The sequence below is a fragment of the Platichthys flesus genome, chromosome 10, assembly GCF_949316205.1.
Source record: "Platichthys flesus chromosome 10, fPlaFle2.1, whole genome shotgun sequence".
Taxonomy (NCBI): Eukaryota; Metazoa; Chordata; class Actinopteri; order Pleuronectiformes; family Pleuronectidae; genus Platichthys; species Platichthys flesus.
Genome location: NC_084954.1, coordinates 17890656 through 17918115, shown reverse-complemented (window position 1 = coordinate 17918115; position 27460 = coordinate 17890656). Strand labels below are relative to the sequence as shown.

The following is a 27460-nucleotide window of genomic DNA, read 5'->3' as shown; positions in this document are numbered from 1 at the left end:
CCGTCCTTCAGCACAGAGATGGCCACAGGTATCGCTGACGACGACATTGACTTTTCAAAGACTAAAGCAATGAACTCACACGGAGTGCGCTACTGTGTGACTTTGAGCATGAAGTGAGGAAACAGCAGCACCCAGCCATTTAAGGTGACCGTGCCCCCTGGGAACTGATGTAGAGGTTTATTAAAGGACCGGAGCCTCCAGCTCCCTGGAAGGTATTACAAATGGTGTTACTGCCGAGACTGAAGATCACTGAGACACTGTTATAGCTGGGACTTATATTAAAATCAATGCAGATGTTTCCATAATCTACAGTATTGGCTTTTTTCCACTTGAGGGCTGATAAACACAAACAGATACTGTAGATGAAGGAGACTGCAGCAACAGCTAAACTGGATGTCAATGCACATATTGATCCAGCACAGATATGAACATAACTTGTTTAGCTCCATCAGAGACATATATCCTGCTCATTACAATAAAATAAACACATAATGATATCATTGACAGGTTTACCCTCTGTTTAACCATCGATCAATCTTCACTGTGGGATAAACTGAGAATTCAGCACCTTGAGAGGATTTTGTATTGACTGTAACTGTTGTTGAGTGGGGCCCATGGATTAAGAACTCATTACACTGAGGACCCAGCCAACAGAAAGAGGTCCCTCACCGGACAGAGCAAAGCCTGTTGAAGCAGAATCCAGCAGAAAGTCGAGGATCAAGGAGCGAAACATCACAGGAGGATCGACAGGAGACAGGACGTTCAGAATGCTGAGTCATGTCGAAGAAAGTTTGTCAAACGTATCATTAGAGCATGAAGGAATAAGTTGTTTTTCATTCTGTCCGTCCTGGGAGAAGGATCTGACACATGTGGCTCTATCTGAGGTTTCCAGTTGTCATAAAAAATCAAAAGGTGTTTAGTTTGTCCAGTTTGAGCTATGGTAATAACATGGCAGCCTCTGAAGAGAGGACCCACTCCCGATGTAAATATAAAGTATTTCAACATAAAGGACCTATACTAGAGTAAAGAAAACAACAATTTATCAAATTTAAATGAAATACACTCATGAAAACATCACCAGGATTATTTTATAATCCAATTTCTACCAATAGATCCTGTTCACCTAAATCTTACACACTGAACCTTTAAGAACAGAGGATGTCACACCCTGTTAAGCCCAATGAGACAGATTGTGATTTTGAATATGGGCATCCAAATACAATTTGATTGATTGACCATTTTATAGGTCAAATTTCAACAGGATGTTGAGGAGCCTAATTATGGGATGGCTCTCCACAGGTGCCGAACAACTGTAAATAGGGAAAAAATGTAGAATGTCACAAAAGATGCTTAACAGATCACTTAACTTCTGTTCTACTTCTGTTTTATCAACGTTGTCTATGGAGATAGGTTTTTTTCATTGATAACAGATTGATCTAAACTATATTGCTTAGATATGCAATGTATGTACCTGCTCTTTCTATGACATTTTCTTTTGTATAAATACTTAAAACATTGAGACACCTCAGAATTCATCTCTCACGCATTTTTTTCTTATGAATTTGATGAATATTGTAATTTCTTTTACGTCTGCCCCGGGAGAGGAATCCCTCTCATGTGGCTCTGTCTGAGGTGTCCTCACTCTTATCGAGGGTTAAGGGAAGAAGAAGTCAGCTCTATAAATCCCTGTGACGCAAATTGTGATTCAGGGAATAGGACCTATAAAAAAAATGATTATGGATTGATTCACTGATATAAAACACATTAAAGCAGAGGTCAATTTTCAGTAAGATGTAGAGCAGCCAAATCATGGGATGGCTTCTCACAGGTGGTAGAAGTGTTCTTCTATTAAAGGTTACAAATGATGAGAAGCAGTTATACAGACCATTTAACTGTTGATCTACAATGGATCTTTATGCATTATTGTTTCTGGGGACATGATTTGTAATTACTGTTGATTATTCTATACGAGCTATACTTATTATTGTCGATTTGTTGACCCTCATATAATTTAGATAAATAAATTATATATATTTCAAATGAGCCCACTGACCATTTGTCTCTGCTTGCACTATATATTATTATTCGTAATTAGGGCCCGAGGACTTAACGGTTGGAGGCCCTATTGAAGTTGTAAGGATTTTTACTTTTCATATAATTTCCCTTTGCTTTTTCAGGGCCTGGACATGCAAAAAAAATCCCGAAACTTTGCAGGAAATTCAAGGCCTATGGATATGGCTCAACAGCGCCCCCTGGAACGCAGCCCCTAGGTTTCCCTTTGACCGATATTCACACAAATCGTAGCCCAGGTGTATCATGGCCAGACAAAAACCTACTCGCCACAGGAAATAAGCTTTGTTTTACAACTATCACACAAATCACGTAAAATGTTCACAGTGTGATGTGCAATTGATAACGTTGACCGTATTGAGCAATTAGCAGGCAAGAATCAACATCATGTGACGGACGCAGGAGGTGAAGCGTTTATCGTTGCCGCATGCAACGCTTCAAAATGCATGTGCTCGGGCCCGTTCAGTGCTGCTTTGAATTCCAAGTTCTTCTATGTATTTCAAATTCAATCTGTGCTAAATAAAAATAACCTACAGGGAAAAAAAGATCAAAAGAAGTGTTAAAGTGTCTTCTGTAGATTGAATGTGATCTTATGTGTTTCCTTTTTTTTCCTTCTTACTTTCTTCTAAGTACTACGGAGCCCCCGGGGGACATGATCGCGAGATCCTTCCTTTTTTTTTCTTTTCACCCATCAGTTTTTTTTCCCTGTGTCCCCTGGGTGGCTCTTTAAATTACTTCTTAAATATTCAATGTTTAAAATGCTGCTGCTGCTGCTGCTGAGAGCGAGACACAATTCAGATGTGTCTGGGAATGAAGCTTTATCTACCAATCCATTTATTAACGTATCAATTAGAAAATGTGGTTTGGTCATTCTAACAGCGTATGTGACTTGACTTCAACATTTTCAGAAGAAGAAACAACATTCAAATGAAAATCTGACTTCATAACCAGCAACTTTGTTAAATCCAAGCAAAAGGAATTTCTGTGAAAGTGGCTTCACTGAGTCAGCTCACTGAAGTCATTACTCTTCTTCACTTATGTAACTATGTGTAGTAACTTTTGCCATGATATGTCTCACTTTAAGTTTGAATAGACGGCACTGGCCTCCTTTTTTATATATGGTTATCTTGAATGTTTACTAGAAAACGGTTCAGTTAACTTCACATCTTCAGGATTTGAACAGCTGGACAAAACTAAACAAAGATAGTTAACCTGGTGTCCGAAGCAGCTTTGACCATTTTCTGTCATTTTCTAAACCAAAACAAACATTTGATTCATTGAAAAGAAGAATTCTTGCTTTATCATCAAGAGCCATTTATTTTATTTTCTTTCATGCAGTTTATTTTGTAATGAAGCTTTTCTCTCCACTCATAGAATGCGTTGTACCAAGCCAAGGAGACATATTATGCATGGTCACTGTTTCTAACCTCTTGTGTTCTATTGGTTGGGAGATTATGTTTTCACCCTTGTTCTATTTGTTTGTTTATCAGCAAAATGTTTATGAATGATGAATGTGTTGGAAGGATGTGGGTCAGGGGAGAACCCATTCAATTTAGGGTTCCAGGATCAGAGGGTGGATCAAGGATTTTTTCTTCCCTATCTTCCCTGTCTTTCATAATTTTCACAATTTTGCCTGGAAATAATAAATGTATCTTGGGATATTTGAAGTGAGAGCGGAGGCCGACCTCTCCCACATAGCCAGGAAGTGATTGCCCAATCACAACAGAACGGGCCAACTGGCCAATTAGAGCCGACCGGGCTGTAAAGAGACATGAGCAAAAACCTGTGTTTCAGACAGAGACTGCAAAGAGGAGCTGCAGCAGAGTGATGTGTTTTCTGAACATTAAAGCCTGTAAACCTTTTCAAGTCATAACCAAAATCAAAACTATTAGCCTTTTTATTAGCAGAATATGTCTCCTTTAAATGCAGCCTTACTAATTCACATGTCTCGGTGGAACTCCTTGAAACGGTTCAGTTATTGTTCTGTTTGAGATCTATTTGCCCTTTCTTCTCGTAGAACTTGGAGAACTTGTTGAAGATGTTAGTAATGGGCAGAGCTACAATCAGCAGTCCGCAGATGATGCACAGGGAGCCTACAACCTTCCCAGCTGGCGTAACAGGGAAGGTGTCCCCGTAGCCAACCGTCGTCATGCTGATGGTGGCCCACCACCAGCAAATCGGTATGGTCTCCAGCTCCGAGTCTTTAGATTCATTTTCCACAAAGTAAATAAGAGAAGAGAACATGGAGATGCCCACAGACAAGAAAAGCACCAGCTGGCCGACCTCGCTGAAGCTGTCTCGCAGCGTGGCACCGAGGGAGCGAAGGCCGGCCGAGTGGCGAGCCAGCTTCAGGATGCGAAACACTCGCATTAACCTCAAGATCTGCACCACTTTGCCAACGTTCTCCAGCTCTGTGCTATCCCCTTCATCCATCATGTCACAGGCCATAGTGACATAAAAGGGCATAACTGTCATGAAGTCAATGATATTGAGAGGACGGCACAAGAACCTCCTCACTGATGGTGCAACAGCCAAACGAAGGATGAACTCTGCAGAGAAGAACAGGACACAGAAGTTCTCAAAGAAATTCAGCACTGGGTTTTCGACCTCTTGGTCGTTGACATCGAACTGGTTGAAGTCCGGCATGCTGTTAACGCACATGGCTACAATGGAGATGATAACCATGCTCAGGGAGGCTACGGCGATTGCTTTGGCTGATGTGGAGTGACCTGGATTCTCAAGTCGAATCCAAATATTGCTGCGGACATCTGCGCACCAGGAGCCTTCAAACATTTCTATGTTGTCCTCCGAGGCTGACAGCTCCTCAGTGGAAGAGGCTGAGCTGTGGAGCTGCACTTCATCGCTCATCTGGTCCCACTGCTTGTCCCCAGCGACCTCCATCAGCTCATAGAATTTGTTGCTGCAGCATAGGTCCAGATGACGCTCCTTGATTCCCCAGTACTCAATCTCCTGAACGAATGAAATCACACATAATCCATCTGCCAGGTGGATTTTACCTGTGAGGTAAAAGTTGAGCACGTAACAGAAGAAATGAGGACTGCGATCAAAGTAGAACTCCATCTCAGAGGGACTGAAGTCGTCGCAGAGATCCAGGATGGCTTCTTTTGAGCTGCAGGACAGGAGACGCCCAAGACGCGTCTGTGGGAAGCGTTGCAGCACCGTGTGCTCCATCTGCTGTTTGAAACCTCCGACATTAACATTGATGAAGAAGTCACCAGGGCTGTGCTGGGAAAACACCTGTCCATACACCATGGTGGGGCAGCAGCTTAGACACTCATCAGTTGTCCCTGTAGGATATCTTTAGTGGCCTGCACAGAAACCAAGTGGAATTGGGGCCCATCCCACTTTGTTGTATGTCATTTGATCCAGCTGATGGGCGTAACATCAGAACCATCCAGGATCAAGTAGCATCTAGGTCTCTGTGACGCCCTGTAATCAGAATGTTGGAAATGATGCGTCACTTCTTCTGCATGGTTTTTATTTTATTTTATGACCTGGAGATAAACAGTTTTCATCACATGCTACAAATACTTTTAGTTTCTATTAGTTTGCACAGTAATATCTAATGCCTGCATGCACAAGGTGTGTGTAAGGTATGCGGTAGGTTTGGTTGCGATGATTGAAAAACTTTACTTAACTTTTGAAAATTAGCTAGATAGGCTTTATCAGGAAATGCTTAGGTCGATTTTTTTTTTAAACATGAACTGTTCATTAAGTCTGATTGCACCCTGGAGTGTCCCTGTCAGCAGTCTTAAAATATAGTAATTTACCAACAGTACAAAAAATATTAACAGTAAATTTTAATCTTTTGAAGTATACATTTTGCTTCAACAAGAGAGAATTTGAAAAGTAGACCTTCTATTTCGACAAATGTCTTTCTTTCTGTCTGTATGTGATAATACCTTGCAAACCATTCTTCATATCGGCTTCACACTTGGCATGTGTATTGTTAAAGGCCCCGAGAAGTGCAGTGTCTATCAGACTGACACAGACATTCACAGGTTTTTACGATGTTGATTTTTATTATGGCAACGACATTCATAGAATCATACCCCCTTCTTTTTTTGCCTGTAATTTATCGCTTTGTTGCTGTGATTCCTCTCATCCAGCTAAATTGCAGAGCTTTTATTTTGAAAAGTTGTAATCATGAGTGTTAACATCGGGGCGATGACTCACTAAAGGGCAAGGAATAACTCTGAAGTAGTTACCACAGTTCATTACCCATTCCTAACAGACGCACTGCACCAGCATATGTAATGATGTGCAGCTTTGCTCAAAATAGAGCTAGTAAAGAAGGACTGAATTAAACATGTCCCTCAGAGAATCTAAAATTCTGCATGGATGTTGGATCTATAATTGGCTCTTCTGTGTATACTGTGGCCCCATAATGGCCCCTGGTTTGAAAAAGTCCTAGATCCGCCACTTGATGAACAAATGACTCCTTAAAATAAATAATTCATTGTATTTGTTTGTGTTGAACGCACCATTTGTGTATTTTAAACACGGCTCTGAGAACTGGCAGCCGATATTGTGTACATGCAAACAGTGACTTGGCACAACAGTCACATACACCTGCTGACTGCGGCGCTGTTGGATTGTGTTACGCACGGTAATGTGCTCTGTACTGTTGCGGTTCAAATTGCAGAGACTTGCAAGCGAAGGTCAGATTTGACACGTTCCTACAGACGATACAATTGTGATAGTCTTTGAAAAAGGGGAGCGACGAGGAGACGGTGGAGCTCTAAAGAGAAAAAACAGACTTTTTGCGCAGCACACATGGAGCAAAGTATCTAAACCTGAGGAGGAAACCAATTGCCTGCCGGAGAACAACGCTTCAAACATCTCGTCGCAGACACAGACAGAGGAGGGAATGATGAAAGCAGCTCACCTGTCCATGTGTGGGTCATGTGTGGATCATGTGCGGATCATGTGTGAGTCATGTCCTGACTCCGGCTGCTGCTCCGTGCGCAGTGCGCAGTGGTGGTGTGGTGTCCGAATCCAGCCTCCGGCGCAAAGCACTGATGTGATGACCACAGGAGACCTGGGACAACTATCCACCAACAGGCTGTACCGTAAAACACCTCCACACTGGGAGCATGTGCAGAGGGTTAGCAGTGTGCAGGGGGAGCCACGTTTACCGCCCTTGTCAGTATTATCATGGTTCTTCACCTCGTGCTTTAGAGGATGGGGCGAAGTGGTACATCCTGAAACATACTGTAACAACAGTACTTCATAATTAGCTTTTCCTCAAAGTGGTGTGTGTTCTATAAAGTATATATTTTAAAGCAATACAACAATATTTGTTTATTTTTTAATGTTAAAATATATGTTAAAGATAATGTCAATGTTAAATCTAAATATTAAATGTTGAATCTAAATCTCAATGTTATCTGTAAAATCTACAAGTTAAATGTTAAAATAAAAGTAAAATGTTAACATTCAATATTTAGATTTAGCATTGACGTTATATTAAAAAAAAATATGACCAAGTTTACAAATATTCCTGTAAATATGCAGAAAAAAAGAGAAAAATCACTTTTTTAAACGTTTTGAACTAAATATGTTGAAATGGTTATATTCAGCATGCACCACTTTAAAAATTGTGTCCCATGATTTCAAGGCTGCTTGTTATTCTCTGTGGTAACTGGCAATTTTTCTTCAATAGCAGATAAGCTCAAACCTTTTGTGGAAAATGAATAGCAGCCCTACATGTATCTATGTATGTTCTTTGTTTATTGTTTGCTATGTTTTAGCCCATGTGTCTGTACCTGTGTGTCCCTGCTTGAATTTATATATGAATTTCTCAATATTTAATTTTCTCCCCATCTTCACCAGGACTCCCTGGCAGAGGAGATATTATAGCTCCATGGGACTTTCCTGATTAAATAAAGGGCGAATAACAGTGAAAAATAAAAGTCAAATAAATCAAATATAGCAGAAGGCCTATAGTGTAGAGCATCAATGCAAATACATCACAGTGTGCAGATGCAACATTAGCCCTGTTTGATGACCTTGCAGCAGCACAGAGGGAAGATGTAGTGTCAAACAGTATAAACATGCTATATTAGTAGAGGATATACCTGGAAACAGCACAAAATCAAGCCTACTGATCTTTGTGCTACAGTCAGAGGTAATTTGAAGAACTTAGTAATATAACAAAATATATTATCTATTTAGGGAGGACAAAAATGTGTGTTAAATACATTTGAACAGACTCTCATTTAAAAAGAGCTCCTCTCAGACGTAAGGAGGCAGTGAAACAAGCTGCTCCTTTATAAGTGAATGACTAAAATTAAAGTGAAGGACCCCAGTGTGATTCAGGCTTGATGAAACACCGCCACTCAGCATTTCAGACTCATTCAAGAACCATCCATCAGGGTCACTTGTAATCAAATCTTTAATATAACATACATCAGCAGCAGGATCCCCTGTTGCACTTCATAAAAAAATACAGAAATACTTCAAATATGTAAAGCAGAGGAGTAACCGATGTGGGACTCATTTATTCAGACAGTGATACCGTTTACTGGCTGCAGGTGGCAGAAGAAGACAGTTGAGACCATCAAGGATCTGGTCTTACATTTACATCAATAATGTTACTTTCTGCAACCATCGGTTTTGTTTGAATTATTTACCATGTAATAAATGCTAGTGAGCAAGTTTGTTTTTTATCACCACATTTAGGTAAATGTTAATGTCTCTACACATCAATGAAAAAAATCAGAATATGGTCAAATGCATCATTAAAGCAGTGTTTCTCATCTATTGTGTCCGGTTTGACGACTAAAGTAACATCTGGACAGCAAACTTCACTTTGAGAGGCACTTCAGTGGTTGAACATAATTAAGAGCTCCTTATAAATACACTGTTCATGCACAGCACTTGTTAAATGCTGGATGCCTAGCTGGTGAAAATGATTGCAAAACAACCATGATCAAAATAGATTTTTATACTTATAGAATTGTATGTGACTGTTTAAAGTCTGTGGTGTAATATGAAAATAGTTAACAAAGCATTGTCAGAATATTCATTTGAGTATTTTACAACATTTCATATAAAGGAAAAACATTTTACTCTGTTTGTTATTAGTCTCTGTGCTTGATCTGATGGCTTCCTAGCTGCCTATTCAAGAACTAACCACAAAAAGCAGAAACCAATGTGAGCAAATGTAGATCACAAAGTTTTGAAATGAGCTTTTATGTGTGGAAAACAAACTCCAGGTATTGAGCCTCAAGCTACAGGACTGTGGCACAGCGGACAGCAGTTGTATTTGCCAATCTCCTGCTCCAGAGCGCAGTGTTTACACACACTGCACATCCAGAACTGGTACTCCTGGATCGGCAGACCGGTCACGATGCACGTGGGTAACTTTCCCTCTGCCCTGAAAATAGAAAGGTTCAATTAATATCAGTAATTTCATGGTTTACTTTGACTTTTAAAAAATGTATATTAAGTAACAGTCTAAGTTTAAGTGTATGCACAACGCATAGTGTATACTAGAGTTAATATGAAGCAAAGACTGTTTATAAAGATGGATGGCATGATAGGTCGCAAAGAGCTAAGCCACCTCGTCTTGATAGTCTCCTGGTGGCTGGCCGCAGTATAAGACATCTTTGGCACAAGATGGCAGCTTTCGTATCTTGGATATTTTTTTATAGTGTGAAAAAGTGGACATACATCGACCATCTTTATCTACAGTTTGTGATATGATGCCTATCATATCATATGGGGCTTCCTACCTTAGTGCCTAAATATGTGTTTTACCTATTTGTCCATTATTATTATTTTCCATTATAATTATTGGTCCATTTTGGTGAGGGACAGAGTTTCACGGTTACTTCTATTGTCATCTAATGCCGTGGTCCTCAATATGTCAATTTGACCTATGTTGAACAGTTAATTAACTTGAGCTTATTTTTTAGAGGAGGACATTGATCTCCAGAGTTTAGCTAAAGTTATGGTGGACTTTCAGTCTTCATTTGGGCAAATCAATCCAATAAGACAAAAAAGCTAACTTTCTCTTCTTCTATGGCATTAAAATAACATGATAAATGGTTTGCAGATGTACAGATCATGCATCTGCTCCTTCCGTCAGTGTGTTATTTGAACTCATCAGCTCACCCCTCTGATGATCGTTCCCGCTCCATTGTGCGACTGTCCTTGGGGTTGTGCTTGGTGAAGATCTCCAGGGACAGATCCTCGTACAGCTGCCGCTGCTCAGCCTCTAGACTCTCCATGGATTCCAATTTGATAAAGGCCTGTGAGCATGTGCCGAATGCCCGGTTGGATGCAGAGCAAATGGCCAACAAAGAGTAGATTTCGACTGCTGGAATGATGTCCTCATACTCACGCAGGTGCATGGCTTTAAAAAGTTGAGGAAAACAGTGAAGAGTTAAAACTCCATGTGACAGAACTGACTGTTCATGACAACTCACAACCTTCTGTCTGATTATCATATTTCTGGTAGCTGGTGTGATTCTTTTCCATTTTTGAGCCAAATGTTTGAGATGTTATCAAACAGTATGACAAACTTTATAAAAATAAACTGACTTGATTTTGTAATAAACTTTAGTTATTCTTTTTCTATTATATCTAATCTCCTGAGGGCTGAGGGAAATCAAAGTGTGAACTTGCATGAGTGGACAGATTAAGATAAACTAAACCAATGAGTTGTTAATGAGTCTTAATTAGACTTTAAACTACGAACACAACTGACCCTGTAGTAAGTTGCAGAGGTCCAGTCCCTTTGGGTTTTACTTTGGATTGCAGGACAGTTATGAGACATTGTTCAAATGACCTCAGACACTGAGGAGGATGAGATGATGTTTAAAGTTAAACTCTGCAGTCTAGGATATTTTAGACCTAATCAGTGGTAATGTATTTTTGAATTGTCCCTGTAAAGAAACATGAGACATTTTGTTAGATGTAGTACTTTCTGTTTTTTTCATAATTTTTTGTTAGGAGACTGATCTGATTACCAAGTATTGACTCATTTATTTACAGTTAATATGTATCTAACGTAAACTGATGATGATGTTTTGTTGTGTACAAATGCTACACATGTGACTGAAAACTTAGAGGTCTGGGTAATAATAACATTCACCTGGTTTCCATAAAATATGACTGTGACATATGAGCTCTGACAGAGAGTCACGTAAATATGTATTTATAAGTAGAAAATAACACATTTATTTAAATTCTACGTCAAAGTAAATGAGGATATACTTGAGCTGCAACGGAGTATTTTTTTTATTACTGGTTAACGATTCTATTCTTTTTTTTACAATTCAAATTACCTTTTTTTTTTTTAATGTAACTCATCACAGTTTTCCAAAGTCCAATGTCATCAAACGTAAAACTTTGTCTGACTAACCGTCTAAAACACAGAAAAAATAAATTATGACTTACATTCGATTTGATGATGAATACATCTCTGTTAAATGACTAATCAGTGATCTGACCTCTTGTTTCAGCCCTAGAGAATACGGCTGTTTACTTGTTACCATGGGAAAGTGTTGTGATTGATTTGGTACCTGTGCGCATAGCGTTCTCCATATAGCCTCCATAGAGCTGCCTTTGAGCGAGCAGGAAGAAGTGATAGGCCTCGGCTCCACGCCACGCGTTGTCCACAATACGATCGTCTGAAGATGTTGCATCTTCCTCAAGCAGCCCAGCGAGTGCAAATTTTGCCTATAACGGATAATGCATTTTTGTTTAGTTTCGATAAATGATTCATTAACACTTGAAAATTACATAAACATATTACATATAAATATATTTGTTACCTCAGACTGCTTCCCTTTGGTTTTGCTCTGCTGTGACGTTTTCACCTGCTCGTGGTAATTTTCAACGAGACGCGCCGCCAACACGTAGAGCTTCTTCACCCGCAGCGGTCGGGTCCTCTTCTTCGCCTCCTCATCTGCTATCTGCAAACAGCAGCCATTCATTCCACTGCATGTGTCAACAAACAGGCTGATGCAACAGTTATCACACTTCCACTAAAGGTCGCAGATGTAATTCAACTCATTGTATGGGAAAATGATATCAAATCTGTCAGGGACAAACTGGTCTCCCACACCGAGACCTTGAGGAGGCTAGGAGGCATGTGTCTATGTCTTATCTACTGGGATTTCACTGTACATTCAGTTCCCACGTGGTTCACACAAACACATAGTTCACTCACAGACACGCTCACACACACACACACACACACACTCACACATACACATACATAGTTCAACTCTTCACACACATACACATCTCTTCACTACATCTGCAAAAAAAGCACACGCCAGCAACTGCTTCTCTGTGTTTCCCTCTGCACAATGCTAATCGCACACTGTATGATTGACTGACCTTCCTTGCAAGGAATAAAATACTCTTAAAAGACTATTGTTCTCTAATCTCTTTATTTCAAAAGTCTCCCCAGGTCAAATTTCCATCACATCATATTATCAACCCGGTTGAAAACTACAGTCTGACCAATATATTGTGCTATTAGAGATGCAATGTTAACGGAAAATGTTATATGTGCTTTTCTTAATAAAACACAATAGAGAAAAAAAAGCTTTGGGTAAATTAGAAATTGTGTCATCACACAATGTGTCCAGCAGAGTGCGCTCCAATTCCATCACTTCGAATACACTCAGTCCTCAGCCAGGCTGCTCTCAAGGTGCTGATGAAAGAGTTACACTGTATTTCAGGTCACGTATTTTAAAAGTGAAGTGAGTGAAGAAGCCATTAATGTTCGACTGACACAACTCAAAACGAATCAGAATAAAAAAACAAGGCTACCTTAAACATGAGTTTGGCTGCATCAAGAAAATGGTGGGCTTTCCGATACAGTTCCACCGCTTCCAGAGTTTTATTCTTCTCAAGAAGATGTGAGGCGTATTTGGACAGAAGAGATTTAATCTCCTTCATGTTGTGGGTCCTGGCCAGTTCCACCGCTTTGTTCCACTAAAGGAAGTGACAATATTCATTCAAAGACAAAACAACATTGTTATTTTAAGCAGTGGATTTTTGATCATTTTGATCATAATTACGTACACAGTTTGAACCTTTATGCTTTTTTCCTTTTCCAATATTAGTTTGCTCTGAATCAAACATTTTATGGTATTATTTTCAGAAACGTACAAACTCTTTTAGTTACTTTTATGTATTCATCATTTTTCTAACTCCTTCCTTAATACATGTATAGTTACTATCGTTACTAGTTACTTAAGAAAAATCTATAATTATTTATCATACATTTACAATTTATTCATCCTCTTTGTTGATTCTATATTTTGTTTGTGTTTTGTTTTTGTCTGCCCTTGTGTATTTAGTCTCTGTGTCAGTGGCTATTGTTACACTATATTATTACATTGACTGTATCTTGCACGGTAGTGTTTGTAGTATCATGGTGACAAAACTGACCTAAAGCAACCTCAGTGGCAGTTCCCACATCAGTTTCTCTAGGATCACATTTTACCACAATGATAAACAAACTAACAACTTGAAAACAGGCCACACTGTCATGACTGTAGTTCAATAGGAGCTGAACATTAGAACACACTGTATTTTTAAAACCTTCTGTGGTATAATGGAGGTTTAGTGGAGGCAATTAAAGTGACAGACCATTCATTTGGTCTGTCACCAGTAGTATTAACATAGTATTAACGCAGCAGGAGGAACTGCCAGGAAAAGGGGAAGGTGGGATGGCTAATCACTTCTACTTTAGAAGAAGAGGGTCAATTTCAGGACAAATTGTAAGTCCATTAAAGTAAAGCCATCTGTGGCTCAACATTTTTTATAAAACGCAACAGCTGCAGCTTACATAGAAGAGTTTGATGTTTAACTATTGTCAAACAAATTTAGTTAATATTTTCCATCCAGAATCAGTTTCCCCTCGAGCCAAATGTGGAGATTTACATTGGAGCAGTGCACAGTGGCTCGAGAGCAGCATTCACACTCCGGAGCTAAATATCACCCAGGACGAGGAGAGGAGTGGGAGGACAGCAGGTGCCACAGTGACTGCTGTGGTGCAAAGCCGTCCAAATGTGTGATGGATCTGAAGGTCACTGAGGCACTGCCATATGCTGCGCAGAGTTTCAGACAGAAACTCTGGCGCCGTCAGTTCACCGTCTCTCTCTCACCTGGTTCAGATGAACACATGCTTCAACGGCAGCTTTGGGCTGGTTGCACTTCAGGTAGGCGTTCACAGCTTGTTCACACATGCCCACGGTGGCAAACATCTGGCCAATCTCCTACAGAACAGAGATGGAGAACTGTTATAGATGAGACACTGTGGAGGTCACAGATTTAGAGTCACTGAGATTTTAGCTTTAAAATCCCTACAAGAATATGTAAGAATTATTATTAGCTCATCTTGAACACTTGGCATACTGGTAAAAGTTTATGATTCTCTGGCAGCACAGGGGTCAGTTTCTCAAGGCCGTCGTAGTCCTCTAACATGTAGTAGCATTCTGCCAGCCTCTCCTGGTTCCGGCCCTGAAGGTAGTACTGCACTGCATTAACCCTGCAAACAGAAAAGCATGTTTTCAGCTTAAATAGATCAAAAATGACATCACCACATCTAATTAATTTGATCATCTGCAGTTCAAGTTATTTAGAATAGGGCTGAGCGATTAATTGCATTTGCGATAAAATCGCGATATGATAAAACGCGATTTTCTAATCGCAACGTGCGCGATTAAAACGTGCGAAAGAGAGTAGGGCTCTGGGCTGCTCTCCTCACCCGCAGCAAGAGTGCCGCGGGACCACAAAACTCCTCTGATAAAGAAGATAGCGGAGCAAGCCTGCATCACCTACAGGGTTCTAAAGTCTTCGGCCGACGTGGCGGACTTACAGAGCGAGCTCATCTCGCCAATGACCGCGGTGCGGGCGGCGGACTTGAAAATCGCTCTGTGGAAAAGCAAGCCGAGTTCCGGGGCGGCGGGGCTCCAGAGCCCCCCGGTCACCTACATGCAGATCTGCGAGACGGAGGTGTTCAGCATGGGGGTGTTCCTGCTGAGGCCCGGCGCCTCCATACCGCTGCATGACTACCGCTGCTGTTGATCCGCCAGCTGCCCTTCCATCGCATCCAGCTGGCCCGCCGCTTCCGCGGACACAGAGCTTAAACTGCTGCTGCTCCACTGACTATAACAACGCCGCATTCCAACACTTAAAAAATGCAATTCAATGTGGAAGTAATCCAAGTATTCAGAATACGTTACTCAGATTAGTTAATGTAACGGAATACGTTACAGATTTAAATTAATTAAATGTTTCCCGATTTTGTGTTCTTGTTTCTGTAATGAGCAGTTAAATAAGAATGTGGGAAAGAATATTGTACAGTAAACGTATCTAATATTGTGTTGGTCATATTTAAATTATTCATTATGTTTTTCTGGGGGGGGGGGGGATAAAATAAAAAAAACGCATATTAAATCGCAATCGCAATATTTGGGGGGGAAAATCGCAATTAGATTATTTCCCCAAATCGTTCAGCCCTAATTTAGAATATATAAAACTTTATGAATGCACTAATGACATAATTAGAAGAAAAAAGAGAGACCAAGTACCACTTCTGCCTGTCAGCAAAGTAGTCTCCAATGGCATTGTACGCCTGTTCCAGCAGAGTATCATCACAGTCCCCGGAGCCAGTTTTAAGCAGCTGAAGAACCCTGAACCAGTCTCCCAGCTTGATCCTGAGGCTAATGGCGAGGTCCCTACAGAGAACAACATGTCCGTTATCCACCCTCACCTTCATACCTGAAAATCTTCCGACAGCTCATCTTATAAAGTTGCCATTCAACAAAAAACAAGAACGAGACCTGAATCAAATAGTACAGACAATTTTGGCTAAACCTACCTGCGATCCATATCAAGGTACATCCGCTCGGCTTCCTCAAATCTGCCGAAGTATGCTGCCACCTCGGCCTGTTTCATGGGCTCACTCTGCAGGTTGCCCAAGCGCTTGACAAACTCAATGCCCTGGTAGTCTTTACAACGGACGAAGGCCTGCTCAGCTGTCTTCAAATCCAGCTTCTGAAGAGCCGCCTCAGCTAGCAGACGCCTGACAGGTTGTCAGAGAACAGGGGTGGTTAGTTATTATTACCAGGATGACAGCATGAGATTACATATCTATTTATCTATATATGTGTAATAATGTGTATATAATGTGTGATCATTCACTGAGGACCTTGCCAAAATGAAAATTTAATTTTAATTTATACAATTTAAACAACAATTACACTTTGAACTTACCATAGTCTTGGGTGTGGATTGTCTTCAATGAACTGTGAGGCATCTTCAATCCCAACTTTTTCAATCAGTGCTCGACTGTCTCTCAGGGAGCGGATTTCAAAGTTGATGAGGTTATCTTTGTTTGGCCTCTCTGGATCCTGTGAGAGAACCTCCAAGAAGTGAGTATTTCAATAATCGCATATCATCACATATCATCAAGACGTTAATAAAAAAAATTAAGAATACTTAGTTTCTGTTCATATATGTTTGGCTATGTTTTACACATGTGTCACACCTTGGAGATTTAGGCAACTTAGGTGCCACTTGTTTGAAAGCTTTACCTTCATGATTTCATCAAGCAGGACAGATTTTATTTCAAGGTCTTCAAAGTTGCAAATGTATCCAGATGTTTGGATGGGCTCCTGTTTGGTTCAGATAAAACAAATGCAAAAGTATAGATCAGGTTACAGCTTTGAATCAGATATTATATGATACTCACACAAGCACTCACCTCTGGATCTAGGTTCCTGAAGACATACATCCTGGTCTTCTCCATCATGGCGAACAGATCAGGGTTGTCATTCGCCCATTTCATGTCCCAGACATCCTTGCGCTCGAACTTTGATGGATCTCCCGCAGATACCTGGTTCCCGGTGATGTTGTCAGTGGAGGCACGAACCTCCAGGTCCAACAGAGTCAGCACGCCTGCGATGTCGATTATCGCCAGACGACTAAAAATAAAAAAAAAGATCACCTGTGAAAATACTCTTCCCAATTTCAACATCAAATTGAAATAGCTGTTTAAAGCTAACAATGGATATGAGCACACTCTCTGATTTATTGTGCTTACCTGGAGTTGCAGTTAATGTACAGATAGTGGGCTCTGTTGTTTAAAGTGTATTTCTGGACAAGACCAACATTTGGGAGACTGTATCTGTGGATGAGACCAGACTCACGACCCTGTGGGCACAAATACACATTCCTTTACTTTAATTTTATTGAAAAGAGATGAAAAACTTACCTATAAACCTCAAATAGAAAATATAAATAGGGAAGTGGGTAAAGGTATTGCAGTGCTGTACAGAGCAAAGGACACTTAGATGTTGCTGCACTTCATATTTTGTAATGTAATTATTATTATCCCATATTTGGGTTAATGCACTTGAAACATACAAAACTAATATTTCACACTTACAGGAAATAGCAATAAGACTTATAAACAAGGTAAATCTAAGAGAATATACCAATAGACTGTTTATCAAGTCACATGTGCTGAAAGATTTAGTTGACTGAAGAATATTGTTGGTTATTCTCTAGACACCGAACCCAGTATTCCTCCATCCCTAAATAGCAATATCTTTATGACCTTTTTTAATGATAAAATTCAAACTATTAGAAATAAAATCAACCATCTCCTGCCCTCAATTGGCACTAATACCCTCCCAACAACAGAGATCTCAGAAACGGCTGAGAATCCTACCCATTACTTAGACAGCTTCTCTCTGATCACCCGTGATCAGTTTACCAAATTAATCTCAGGTTCTAAACCAACAACCTGTATCTTAGATCCCATTCCTACCAACTTACTTAAAGACATTCTGCCCCTAATTGATAGTTCGTTACTTAACATTATCAATCTGTCATTATCATCAGGTTATGTACCACAGTCTTTTAAAATAGCTGTCATCAAACCCCTACTCAAAAAACCCACCCTAGACCCAGAGGTTTTAGCCAATTACAGACCAATATCTAACCTCTCCTTCATTTCTAAAATCTTAGAAAAAGTGGTAGCCAATCAGCTGTGTGAGTTTCTCCAGGAAAATAATATATATGAAGACTTTCAATCGGGGTTTAGAGCCAATCACAGTACAGAGACAGCCTTGGCAAAAGTCACTAATGACCTTTTAATAGCCTCAGATCAGGGACTTGTGTCTGTCCTCGTTCTGTTAGATCTCAGTGCAGCATTCGACACAATTGACCATCAAATTTTATTACAAAGACTAAAACAGTTAATTAACATTAATGGAACCGCCCTTAACTGGTTTAAATCGTATTTTTCTGATCGCTCCCAATTTGTGCAAATTAATGATGAGTCATCTGTGCGCACCAAAGTTAATCATGGTGTTCCACAGGGCTCTGTGCTCGGCCCAATTTTATTCTCATTATATATGCTTCCACTAGGAAACATTATCAGGACACACTCGGTAAATTTCCACTGCTATGCGGATGACACCCAGTTATATTTGTCAATAAAACCTGAACAAAGTAATCAATTAACTAAACTTCGAACATGTCTCAAGGACATAAAAACCTGGATGACCCGCAATTTTCTCTTATTAAACTCAGACAAAACAGAGGTTATAATACTTGGCCCCAAACACCTTAGAGATGCATTATCTAATGATATAGCTGCGCTAGACGACATTGCCCTTGCTTCCAATGAAACAGTCAGGAACTTGGGAGTGATCTTCGATCCTGATTTATCCTTTAATAGTCACTTAAAACAAATTTCTAGGACCGCTTTTTTCCACTTGCGTAATATTTCAAAAATTAGACATGTCCTTTCACAAAAAGATGCAGAAAAACTAGTCCACGCCTTTGTTACATCGAGACTGGACTATTGTAATTCATTATTATCAGGCTCCAGCAGGAAGTCGTTAAAGACTCTACAGCTTGTCCAAAATGCTGCAGCACGTGTCCTGACGAGAACAAAGAGAAGAGAGCACATTTCTCCAATATTAGCATCGCTACACTGGCTTCCAGTTAAATCTAGAATAGAATTTAAAATTCTCCTCCTCACCTTCAAGGCCCTTAATAATATAGCGCCTTTATACCTTAAAGAGCTGTTAATACCTTATAAACCCACTAGAGCACTCCGCTCCCAGAATTCAAGCCTACTTGTCGTCCCTAAATTCTCTAAAAGTAGAGTAGGAGCCAGAGCTTTTAGCCATCAAGCCCCTCGGCTGTGGAATAATCTACCACTTTCAGTTCGGGAGGCAGTCACCATCTGTTCGTTTAAAAGTAGGCTCAAAACCTTCCTTTTTGATAAAGCTTATAGTTAGAGCTAATTAGTGCGCCGGAACGTTACTTGTTCTATTTTATGACACATGACACACGGAGCTTCTCTTTCCAGCTTCTCCTTCCTCTTCTCCATCCCTATCCCCCTTCCCCGGAATCCCTTTGCTTTATCACCCGCAGATCCAGGGCCTCTGTGGCCGCACCATGGATTGCGGTTTGTGGATCGCGCACCGGGGGTCGCGGTGTTGGATCCAGTGTGGCGGATTCTGAGTCATGTGGGCTGATCGTGGTGCTGGTGGCGGACCCTGTGTCGCGTTGGCATTGGGCACGGGCGGTGGACCAGGACCGCAGTGGTGGCTTGTGATGGGTCCTCCTGGTGGGCGGCGGTGGACGGTGACTGAGGACTGAAGTGGCGTCTGGTCTGGATGGTGGATCGTGGTCTAGATGGTTGCTGAGCATGGACTGTGCTTCATCAATGCTGCTAGAGACTTTGATTATTGATGATGTTCTCCTGCACGTGGCATCTATTGCACTTCTGTCCGTCCTGGGAGAGGGATCCCTCACATGTGGCTCTCTCTGAGGTTTCTACATATTTTTACCCTGTTAAAAGGGTTTTTTGTAGTTTTTCCTTACTCTTGCTGAGGGTTAAGGACAGAGGATGTCACACCCTGTTAAAGCCCTATGAGATGAATTGTAATTTGTGAATATGGGCTATACAAATAAAATTTGATTGATTGATTGATTGAGACAGTGATTAAATGTTGACTCAAATATTATTCAATTTAAGAGAACTTATAAAGGAAAACTAATCAAACGGTATGAACTGAATAATATTTATGTTATAATGATTACTATTGACTAATAATTGATTAGTTAGGTGATTTGTGAAATGAAAGGAAATCAAAAAAGAGATTGTCATCTGTATTTATGTTATGTTAAATATGACAGGTGCAGGTACTATTTGATTTTTCTTCCACTAGCTCCTTTTTTCATTAATGGATTGTGTATAAGTGCATTGTTTTGTTTACACTGAAATGAACAAACTGAACTAAACTACACTAAACTAAACTAGACTAAAACTAAAATTGTAGATTCAAGGAGAAAATGTACATACCACAATCATGGTCTTATCTGTTGCTGTAATACAACAGATGGGGTCTCGAGTTGCCTGAAAAGGACAAGAAACATATTTTAAGCCATGACAACTTATCTTCTGAATAAGAAAAAACAATTCATGTGATTTCCATTAAAACTACTTATAAGATTATTTAATAGTTTCATGGATAAACAATTTAACAGTAATGCTTAAAACGGTATCATTAAAAAGTTATTTAATATCCTAATACTGAAATGACCATACTGAGTACAACAAATGACATGGAAATATTTTCTCACTTACTGTTAAGGCTTTTGCAATATCTGTACTGCTGTCATTGGTTCCAGATGGACTACTGTCAATGTGATAAACCCTAAAGAGGCAGGAAGTGTAAACACATGAGAAAGAGCCAGACAGACAAACAGTTAGCCGTTCCACTGAGGTGAATTGTGGTTTCAATGCGAGGAAAGTCCTGGCAGAACATTAGCTCATGCCCAGCCTGTCTGGGACCTCAGTGGCATTTTGTTCAGATGAATGAATCCTTTTCACAGAGGTGTCAGTACCAAAACTCCACACTGTTACAGTGAGCCAATGCTCTCAAGGTTTCCCCCACTGCCTCACAAAATCTAGTCTTGTGGTTTTCAGACTTTCATGCAACTTCCCATGAACTGCTTGATATCAACTGTAAGTTCTGATGTGGTCATTCTGTTCTGTCGCCATCCACCTGTACCTTGCTTTATTATCTTTATCAATCAACTTTTAGACTGTTTTCATTCGGATTGAATGAAATGACTTGTCCCAGGGTAAAAAGATTTCCGCCAGAACTTAATTTAGACCCAGGTCCTTGCGATTAAAACATGTGGAGCAAAGCATCCTGTGGTGTAAATGCAGCCATGTGCCAAATTCTCTCACCTCTCTCTGCCTTCCTTCTTAGTTTTGGTCACTTGGTTGATCTCCAGGGCCGTTAGTTTCTTTGCCACTCTGTACTGCCACATGTAGAAAGCCTCTTTGGACGCAGCAATCACATGTGTTTTCGTCATGGTGACAAACAATGGCTCTAAACAAATAAACAAGAAACAGACTTAAGGACAGAGAACAAAAAATGATTAAATGTCCAACTCTCAGGGAAGATACCCTTGTTTGATTTAGGAGAAAATGTATCTTTCTGAACAGTTATTTTTTGTAATTTGGTGGATCTTGTGTGTTTGTGTGTGTTTTCCCTTTGATCTCATGGTTCAAATGCAGAAAAACGTGGCAAATGTGGCTAAATTCCAACATTAAAGTCCTAAGGAGACAAAACAGTGTGATTTCTTAAACAGTTACATTTTAACTAGTCTGGTGGAAAAAAATCACAAGGGCACAAAAGGAGAAACGATCAAAAGACATACACTTGAACTCATTCTCTGATTATTTACCAAGGTGAGAAACCTAGTAAAACCCATGCAGACCACTGAGACTTTGAACTGTCCTGGTGTGAGCTCCTCAGCAAACATTTGTCCATTTCTGTAGCAGAAAAGGAATTCTGAATTCTTGTGAGGCATAAAGACGCCCTGTGCTGACTGTCTATTTGCTATAGGATGCTGTGGGCCCATGAGAGATGAAAGATGTCCCTGTGGGCAGCAGCAGGCCAAGTGCCAACCACCATTTCCCACCTATCTATATACACAGGGTGGGATCTCTCACATTGTCTTGAAGAGCCAGTTTCAGTTTAGCCAGCTTTACAGTAAATAAGGATTTTCATCAACCCACGGTTTTGCCAGAAGGAGTTTGTTATAGAGTTCATACTCACTGTGTGCAAAGTTGTAGGGCCAACAACTTATTAGGGAGATAATATATTTTAAAGATGTGTTTAGTACAAGGGAGTGTAATGTCTTTACTGCATGTGCTCACCAATGTCGATGTATTTTGAGTCCAATGGAGTCCCAATGGAGTTGCACAGAATCAGGACATACTGGAAAACACATAGCAGAGCCACATTATTTTACAGGTCAATATAAGAATCTATATCAATTTATCAAAACAATTATTTCTCATATTGGGAGTGTGGTTTTATGTGTACGTTACCCTTGCATGAGACCCAGACTCTAACTCAGCATCCTCCTGTGTGGCAATCGATTAGAAAAACAGGGGGCAAGACAACAGAGAAACATCCTTAGCTCACTCTACATCTACTGTATATCTTCCCTATAGTCTTTCTCTTTAGTCTAGTGAGTAGAGTGAATATTGGATATTTTCTTATCTTTCATCAAACTTTCTATCAAACAGTACCTAGTACCTAGAATATAAAATTACTCATCAAACTTAATTGATTATTACAAATCCTCTTTTTGGTCTGTTATGTTTATGTTTGTACCTGAGGCTGGCTCTCATCCGCCTTGCTGGCCAGGATACAGAAGTCCCCTGAAGTCGTGATGGACATCAAGCTCTTGACGTATTTAACAAACTTCTCATTGTTTTTGGTTTCCCAGAATACCACACAGTACTCCTGTCGCTCTGGCTTTGTGTAGGCATACACTACTGTGCTGCAACAGTAGCCCCACTGTTAGGAAACACGAAAAGAGCAGGTGAGATTCACCTTCTGTGTGGGGATTCTCAACTCTGGTGAGTGTGTGACCATAGTGTAAATTGAGACAAATTACATTTCGTTAGGCAGGAGCATGTGATCCAAAAAAATTTGTACAGATTCTACAAGACGAGCCAGGAAAAGTTTATTAAACTTGTAAGATTCCAGTGTTGACCCAGTACAGCGGTGGGTGGTCTAGCTCTCCACTCAAAGGGTCAGAGTCGATGACCCTGAACAATATTAGTCTGATGAGGTTTGTAAGACTAATTAAACTTACTAAAAAAAAAGACTGGTGTATATTAAATGAAGAACATGTAAAAGACTAAAATAATGGCTAAAACAATCTACAGACATTGTGACACTTTTAAAATATATGTGACATACTGTTTATGTTGATTTGTCTTAATTGATGTGGTTTTGTTACCTTTACCCTGATAAATAACCTCAATTTGGAACTGGTCAGCATTTGAACTGTACTCATTTGAGATTAAGTGAAGGTGTTTTTATGTAAGAGGATGGTGAAGAATAGTTTTCTTCAAAATTACTTTAAAAGAAAAGCAATGGTTTATGGCATTTACCTTGTAATCTGGTCGTATGTTCGCAAAGTAGATGTAGGAGTCCACAGCCAGGCCGATACGTAGCCCTCCTCCTTCCCAGGAAACCCCTGTCATCTGCTTCCCAGGAACTTTGAGAGTTCTTATATGCTGTTGAAACAACAGCAACAACAAACAGCATTTGTATTGAAAAAACGTTTATTGTGTTAGCTCAACAATGTTGGTTGGTGGACACTGCTTTGTTAAAAATCCTCTTATTTTTACATTTTCTTAATATGTTTAGGGCTTTTTTGCCATTATTGTATGGTAGAACAGATTAAAGTTAAGTTACATTGAAGACTTTTTAAAACCTTTACAAATATATACTGAGTTAAATTTAAGACCTATAGATATTAAAGAATATCAGAGTAGCAGAATTGCTTACACCTCCCCATAATTGAATTGAGAATAACCTTAGAGACACCATATTATAAGAACTACATACAGAGGCATTAAAAAATATGAAAGCTTGTATAAAACAATGTGTATTTAAGGGAACAGAATCTGTATGCTCACCTCTCCAAATGGTGTGTAGAACTGCACAACATTGAATTCTTTATCCATATTTGAGGCTTTGAGAGAACCAGCCACTGCCAGAACACTACCACAGTGATTCCACTGGATACTGACCACATTCATCAGAGTGTCGATGCACACTGGATCTGCAGAACAAGGCAGCAGCACAGCCCATCATTACAGGTAAACATTTTGAATTAAGTGTAACCTGGAGAAAATATCCCTGAAGGAATTTTCCTTACTTTCATCATTCTCATATCGCATGATCTGGCATCTTCCATTGTCGAAACAGATGGCGAGACATGGGCAGTCTGCTTCCACATAGCCCCCAGTTCCTGCATACCAGTGAATACCTGCGATACTGATACCTCCAGCTGAATTAATGAGGCAGCTTATGGCCATTTTCGTCTGAAACATTATACAGAGTTTCATAAGTCAGCATGTAATATGTCATTAGTTAAAGCACATTAAATTGTTTCTGATTCAGAAACAAGACAATATCTCACAATGTTTTGCTCTGCGGTCTACCCTCTGATACTGTATGTCAATGCAATGTTATGTGGATATATATAATAACAAAATGAACTGACATTTCAATTTTCTTGAAAATTATACACTCACTATGAAGTTTCCTTGATTATCATAGATTTGCACTTCCCCATTGGCCATGCCAAAGAGGAGAATTTTGCTGCCAGGTGACCATGCCACATGTGCAAGTTGATTTCCTTTCAGCTCCTTTCCCCAAATCCGGTTACCTAGAAAAACAAGGCCTTTGTGAGCTACTTATTTGCCAAGTATGTACACAAAGAAGTCCTTGTAAATGGAGCTGAACCTGTCTGGAGGAAAACTGTGATTTCTTGCCATTTCTTAGATTTTAAATAGTCATGCTGTGAAGTTATTTACCATCTACAGAACCAACAATGACAGCTCCATCCTCATACACAATGCAGATCTTTTGACCATCCGCGTTCCAGCTCATGCTCCTGACCACTGACTTGTTCCTGTTGTTGATCATCTCTTCGTACCACGCTCCTGAGGGAGAGACAACGACAATAAATAGAATTTCCAAATTTATTTCAAGACAACTTTTCTAGTTTACAGAATCACTAACCTTTGTAGAGCATCCATACGATGATGAGTCCATTCTGGTCACTGGTTGTCAGCTTTTCATACTGTTCATTCCACGTTACCACTTGCACTGCACCTGTAATTGTAATCATTTAGAAAAGTCAAATCATTTTCTTATGGTTCACTTAAGGTCTGTGGTGTCTTTCCTTTTGTGGACACTGGCTGTTTTTAATGCACTATAATGTTAACAGCAGAATATAACTTACCACTATGTCCTTCTAGTGTCTGATTCATTGACAGATTACTGGGTGCAGCCAGACCTTTAAGTTTGGCATCATCTGTTGAGAAACCATAGTGAAAAAGAGTGTAAATAACAAGCTCTTCTCAAGCAAGAACTGTCAAAAAATATTGTTAGTTTTTATTGTTTCTTCTAATTGACTGTTGGGGATTTGGGAAATTTGTAAACATAATAACATAAGGTCGTTCATACAGACGGAGAGGGCAAAGTAGAAGCATTTCTCCTTCCAGTGACTGGACGTATGGGTACAAAAGCAGAGCCAAAACGTTTATGAAAGATACTTACACGCTGTTGGAGCTGTTGTGAATAGCCCTCAAATCTCAATCACATGGTTGTTAGATAACAGCTTGGCCTTGGACAAATAAACTTCAACACATAATGTTGAATGGGCATGACAGTATTTGTCTTACACAGAAAAGTTTTTCCAGTGTCATTTAATTACCTCCATCAAGAAGGTTACGTTTTTACCCCTCTCCTGTTTGACGTCGGCCTGTTAGTTTATTTAGTTGTATTTTTACTGAGCAACATTACATTCAAAATACTGGACAAATTACAACAAAGGAAGGTAGAAGTATGTGGTGTTCGTCAGGTTGGAGCCTGTTCAATTTTGGTGTGGATCTAGATCAATAGATCCAGGAGTTTTTTTTCACTTTCTTTAACATTGTGAGATAGGGGCGCACTTAATGGATCTTCATGAAAAAAAATCTGACATGTTTAGGGGACTAATATTTATGAGTAGGTGCAGTTTGGTGCAGATCCAAACAAAAATCCAGATCTATTGACTTTAAATGTGGTTTCATCTGGGGCCTATCGGGCTGTTAGCAGTATGTACTTCACTGAGTACAAATCGAGTTGATCACTTTTGTTTGCCTATAAAACAAAATAACAGAAAACATAAATAAATAAGTAGAATGTTTTAATGTGAACACACTTAAGCGCATGTTTTAGCATAGGACTAATTATCTGTATAACTTTGAGCTGCATTTATGTCATATAAGTATTATTATAATGTCATCCCTCAGCTGTAGAATATAGATAAAGGCTTTTTGTTAAACTTCAATGAGTTGGTCTTCAGACACATGAGAGACATTTTGGACTTAGTGACAGTATTTCAGTCAGGGTCCATTTTTGTTGAGTACATTCCCACAGAGTCACACTATTAATGATTTCAAAAGTCGAGTGACAATGTATTTTGAACTGTTTGGAAATTGTATAACTTGTGTTTATGACTACCCAGGCATTCATCTTCGTCCAGGAATATATTTTTTACCATGTGAGCTCCAGGTGAAGCAAGAGGTGGCCTGTAAACACGACCTGCAGGGACCTTACCTGTTTGAGTTTCGAGCTTGAGCACCCTGAGGAGACCGTCGTCCCCCCCGCAGGCAATGAAGCCTTGGTCTTTGTTCCAGGAGACACATTTTAGGTGGATATTGTTGGGGATGGCGATCTACAAGACACGGGAAGTTGTAGTCACGAGTTGACAACGTTACCTGACGCGTTGATACGTGATGGGGTTGATGGCTGAGCCCGGGGGGGGGGCACTCACCTTCTTGCTGAGGTAGATAAACATGGTGGTGGTGTTAATCAATTAGAGATGAACTGTTTCCTGAGCGGTTGCACGAGTTGACATAATGGAGACGCTAACCTCAGTTAGCAGAGCAAGCCGCAAAGTGAGCTAACACTGCTAAGGCTAACTGTGATGTTAGCCTGCGCCGTTAGCTTTGCTAATCGCTAACAGCCAAAGGCGACCCGAGTTATTTCGTTACAATAACGAAATAACTCGGATCCATTTAGCCAAACTAATTCAAGGGTTGAAAACGAGTTAGTGTATCCCGTTATCAGGAGTGTTGGAAGAGTGAAGTTGAAATGCTCCGTTTCATTCTCGGTGTTTTTAGCAGAGTCCAACAGATCCAGAGGCTGGAGCTTCCTTCGGTCTCCCGTGGTAACCGTAAACCGGAAGTCCTGGGTCTGGGGTCTGTCTGGGAGTT

At 40.0% G+C, this 27460-nt stretch overlaps 2 protein-coding genes across 3 annotated transcripts; both read right to left on the bottom strand.

Annotated features, from left to right (window-relative positions):
* Nucleotides 1–3425: 3425 nt before the first annotated feature.
* LOC133962275 (potassium voltage-gated channel subfamily S member 3-like) lies at nt 3426–5343 on the bottom strand. The gene has a single exon (XM_062397808.1). The coding sequence runs from the start codon at nt 5341–5343 to the stop codon at nt 4042–4044; it is 1302 nt and encodes a 433-aa protein (XP_062253792.1). The 3' UTR covers nt 3426–4041.
* A 3127-nt stretch (nt 5344–8470) lies between these two features.
* wdr35 (WD repeat domain 35) lies at nt 8471–27399 on the bottom strand. Of its 2 annotated transcripts, XM_062397948.1 has the most exons (28): nt 27019–27399; nt 26802–26919; nt 25441–25512; nt 25218–25310; nt 25010–25138; nt 24728–24861; nt 24349–24514; nt 24107–24252; nt 23576–23701; nt 22788–22973; nt 22499–22534; nt 22325–22385; nt 21347–21491; nt 20738–20807; nt 20453–20506; nt 17171–17280; nt 16832–17051; nt 16662–16742; nt 16342–16478; nt 15947–16150; nt 15657–15803; nt 14479–14611; nt 14229–14339; nt 12886–13050; nt 11877–12017; nt 11625–11781; nt 10213–10453; nt 8471–9472 (listed from the first exon to the last, which is right to left on the bottom strand). In XM_062397948.1, exons 1-28 carry the CDS (start codon nt 27040–27042, stop codon nt 9322–9324), a joined length of 3558 nt encoding a protein of 1185 aa, XP_062253932.1. In that variant the 5' UTR covers nt 27043–27399; the 3' UTR covers nt 8471–9321. The 2 variants fall into 2 exon arrangements, with proteins under 2 accessions (XP_062253932.1, XP_062253933.1); XM_062397949.1 differs by lacking the exons at nt 8471–9472; nt 10213–10453; nt 11625–11781; nt 11877–12017 and adding an exon at nt 12038–12766.
* Nucleotides 27400–27460: the final 61 nt, after the last annotated feature.

Excerpts from the sequence above, each read along its gene's own strand:
- LOC133962275 (XM_062397808.1), bottom strand. The coding sequence starts at position 5,343 with ATGGTGTATGGACAGGTGTTTTCCCAGCACAGCCCTGGTGACTTCTTC.
- wdr35 (XM_062397948.1), bottom strand. The coding sequence starts at position 27,042 with ATGTTTATCTACCTCAGCAAGAAG. Across the intron at positions 16,479-16,661 it reads TGCTTGATGAAATCATGAAG|GATCCAGAGAGGCCAAACAA; the intron begins GTAAAGCTTTCA and ends GTTCTCTCACAG. Across the intron at positions 12,018-12,885 it reads CAGCCAAACTCATGTTTAAG|ATAGCAGATGAGGAGGCGAA; the intron begins GTAGCCTTGTTT and ends TGCTGTTTGCAG.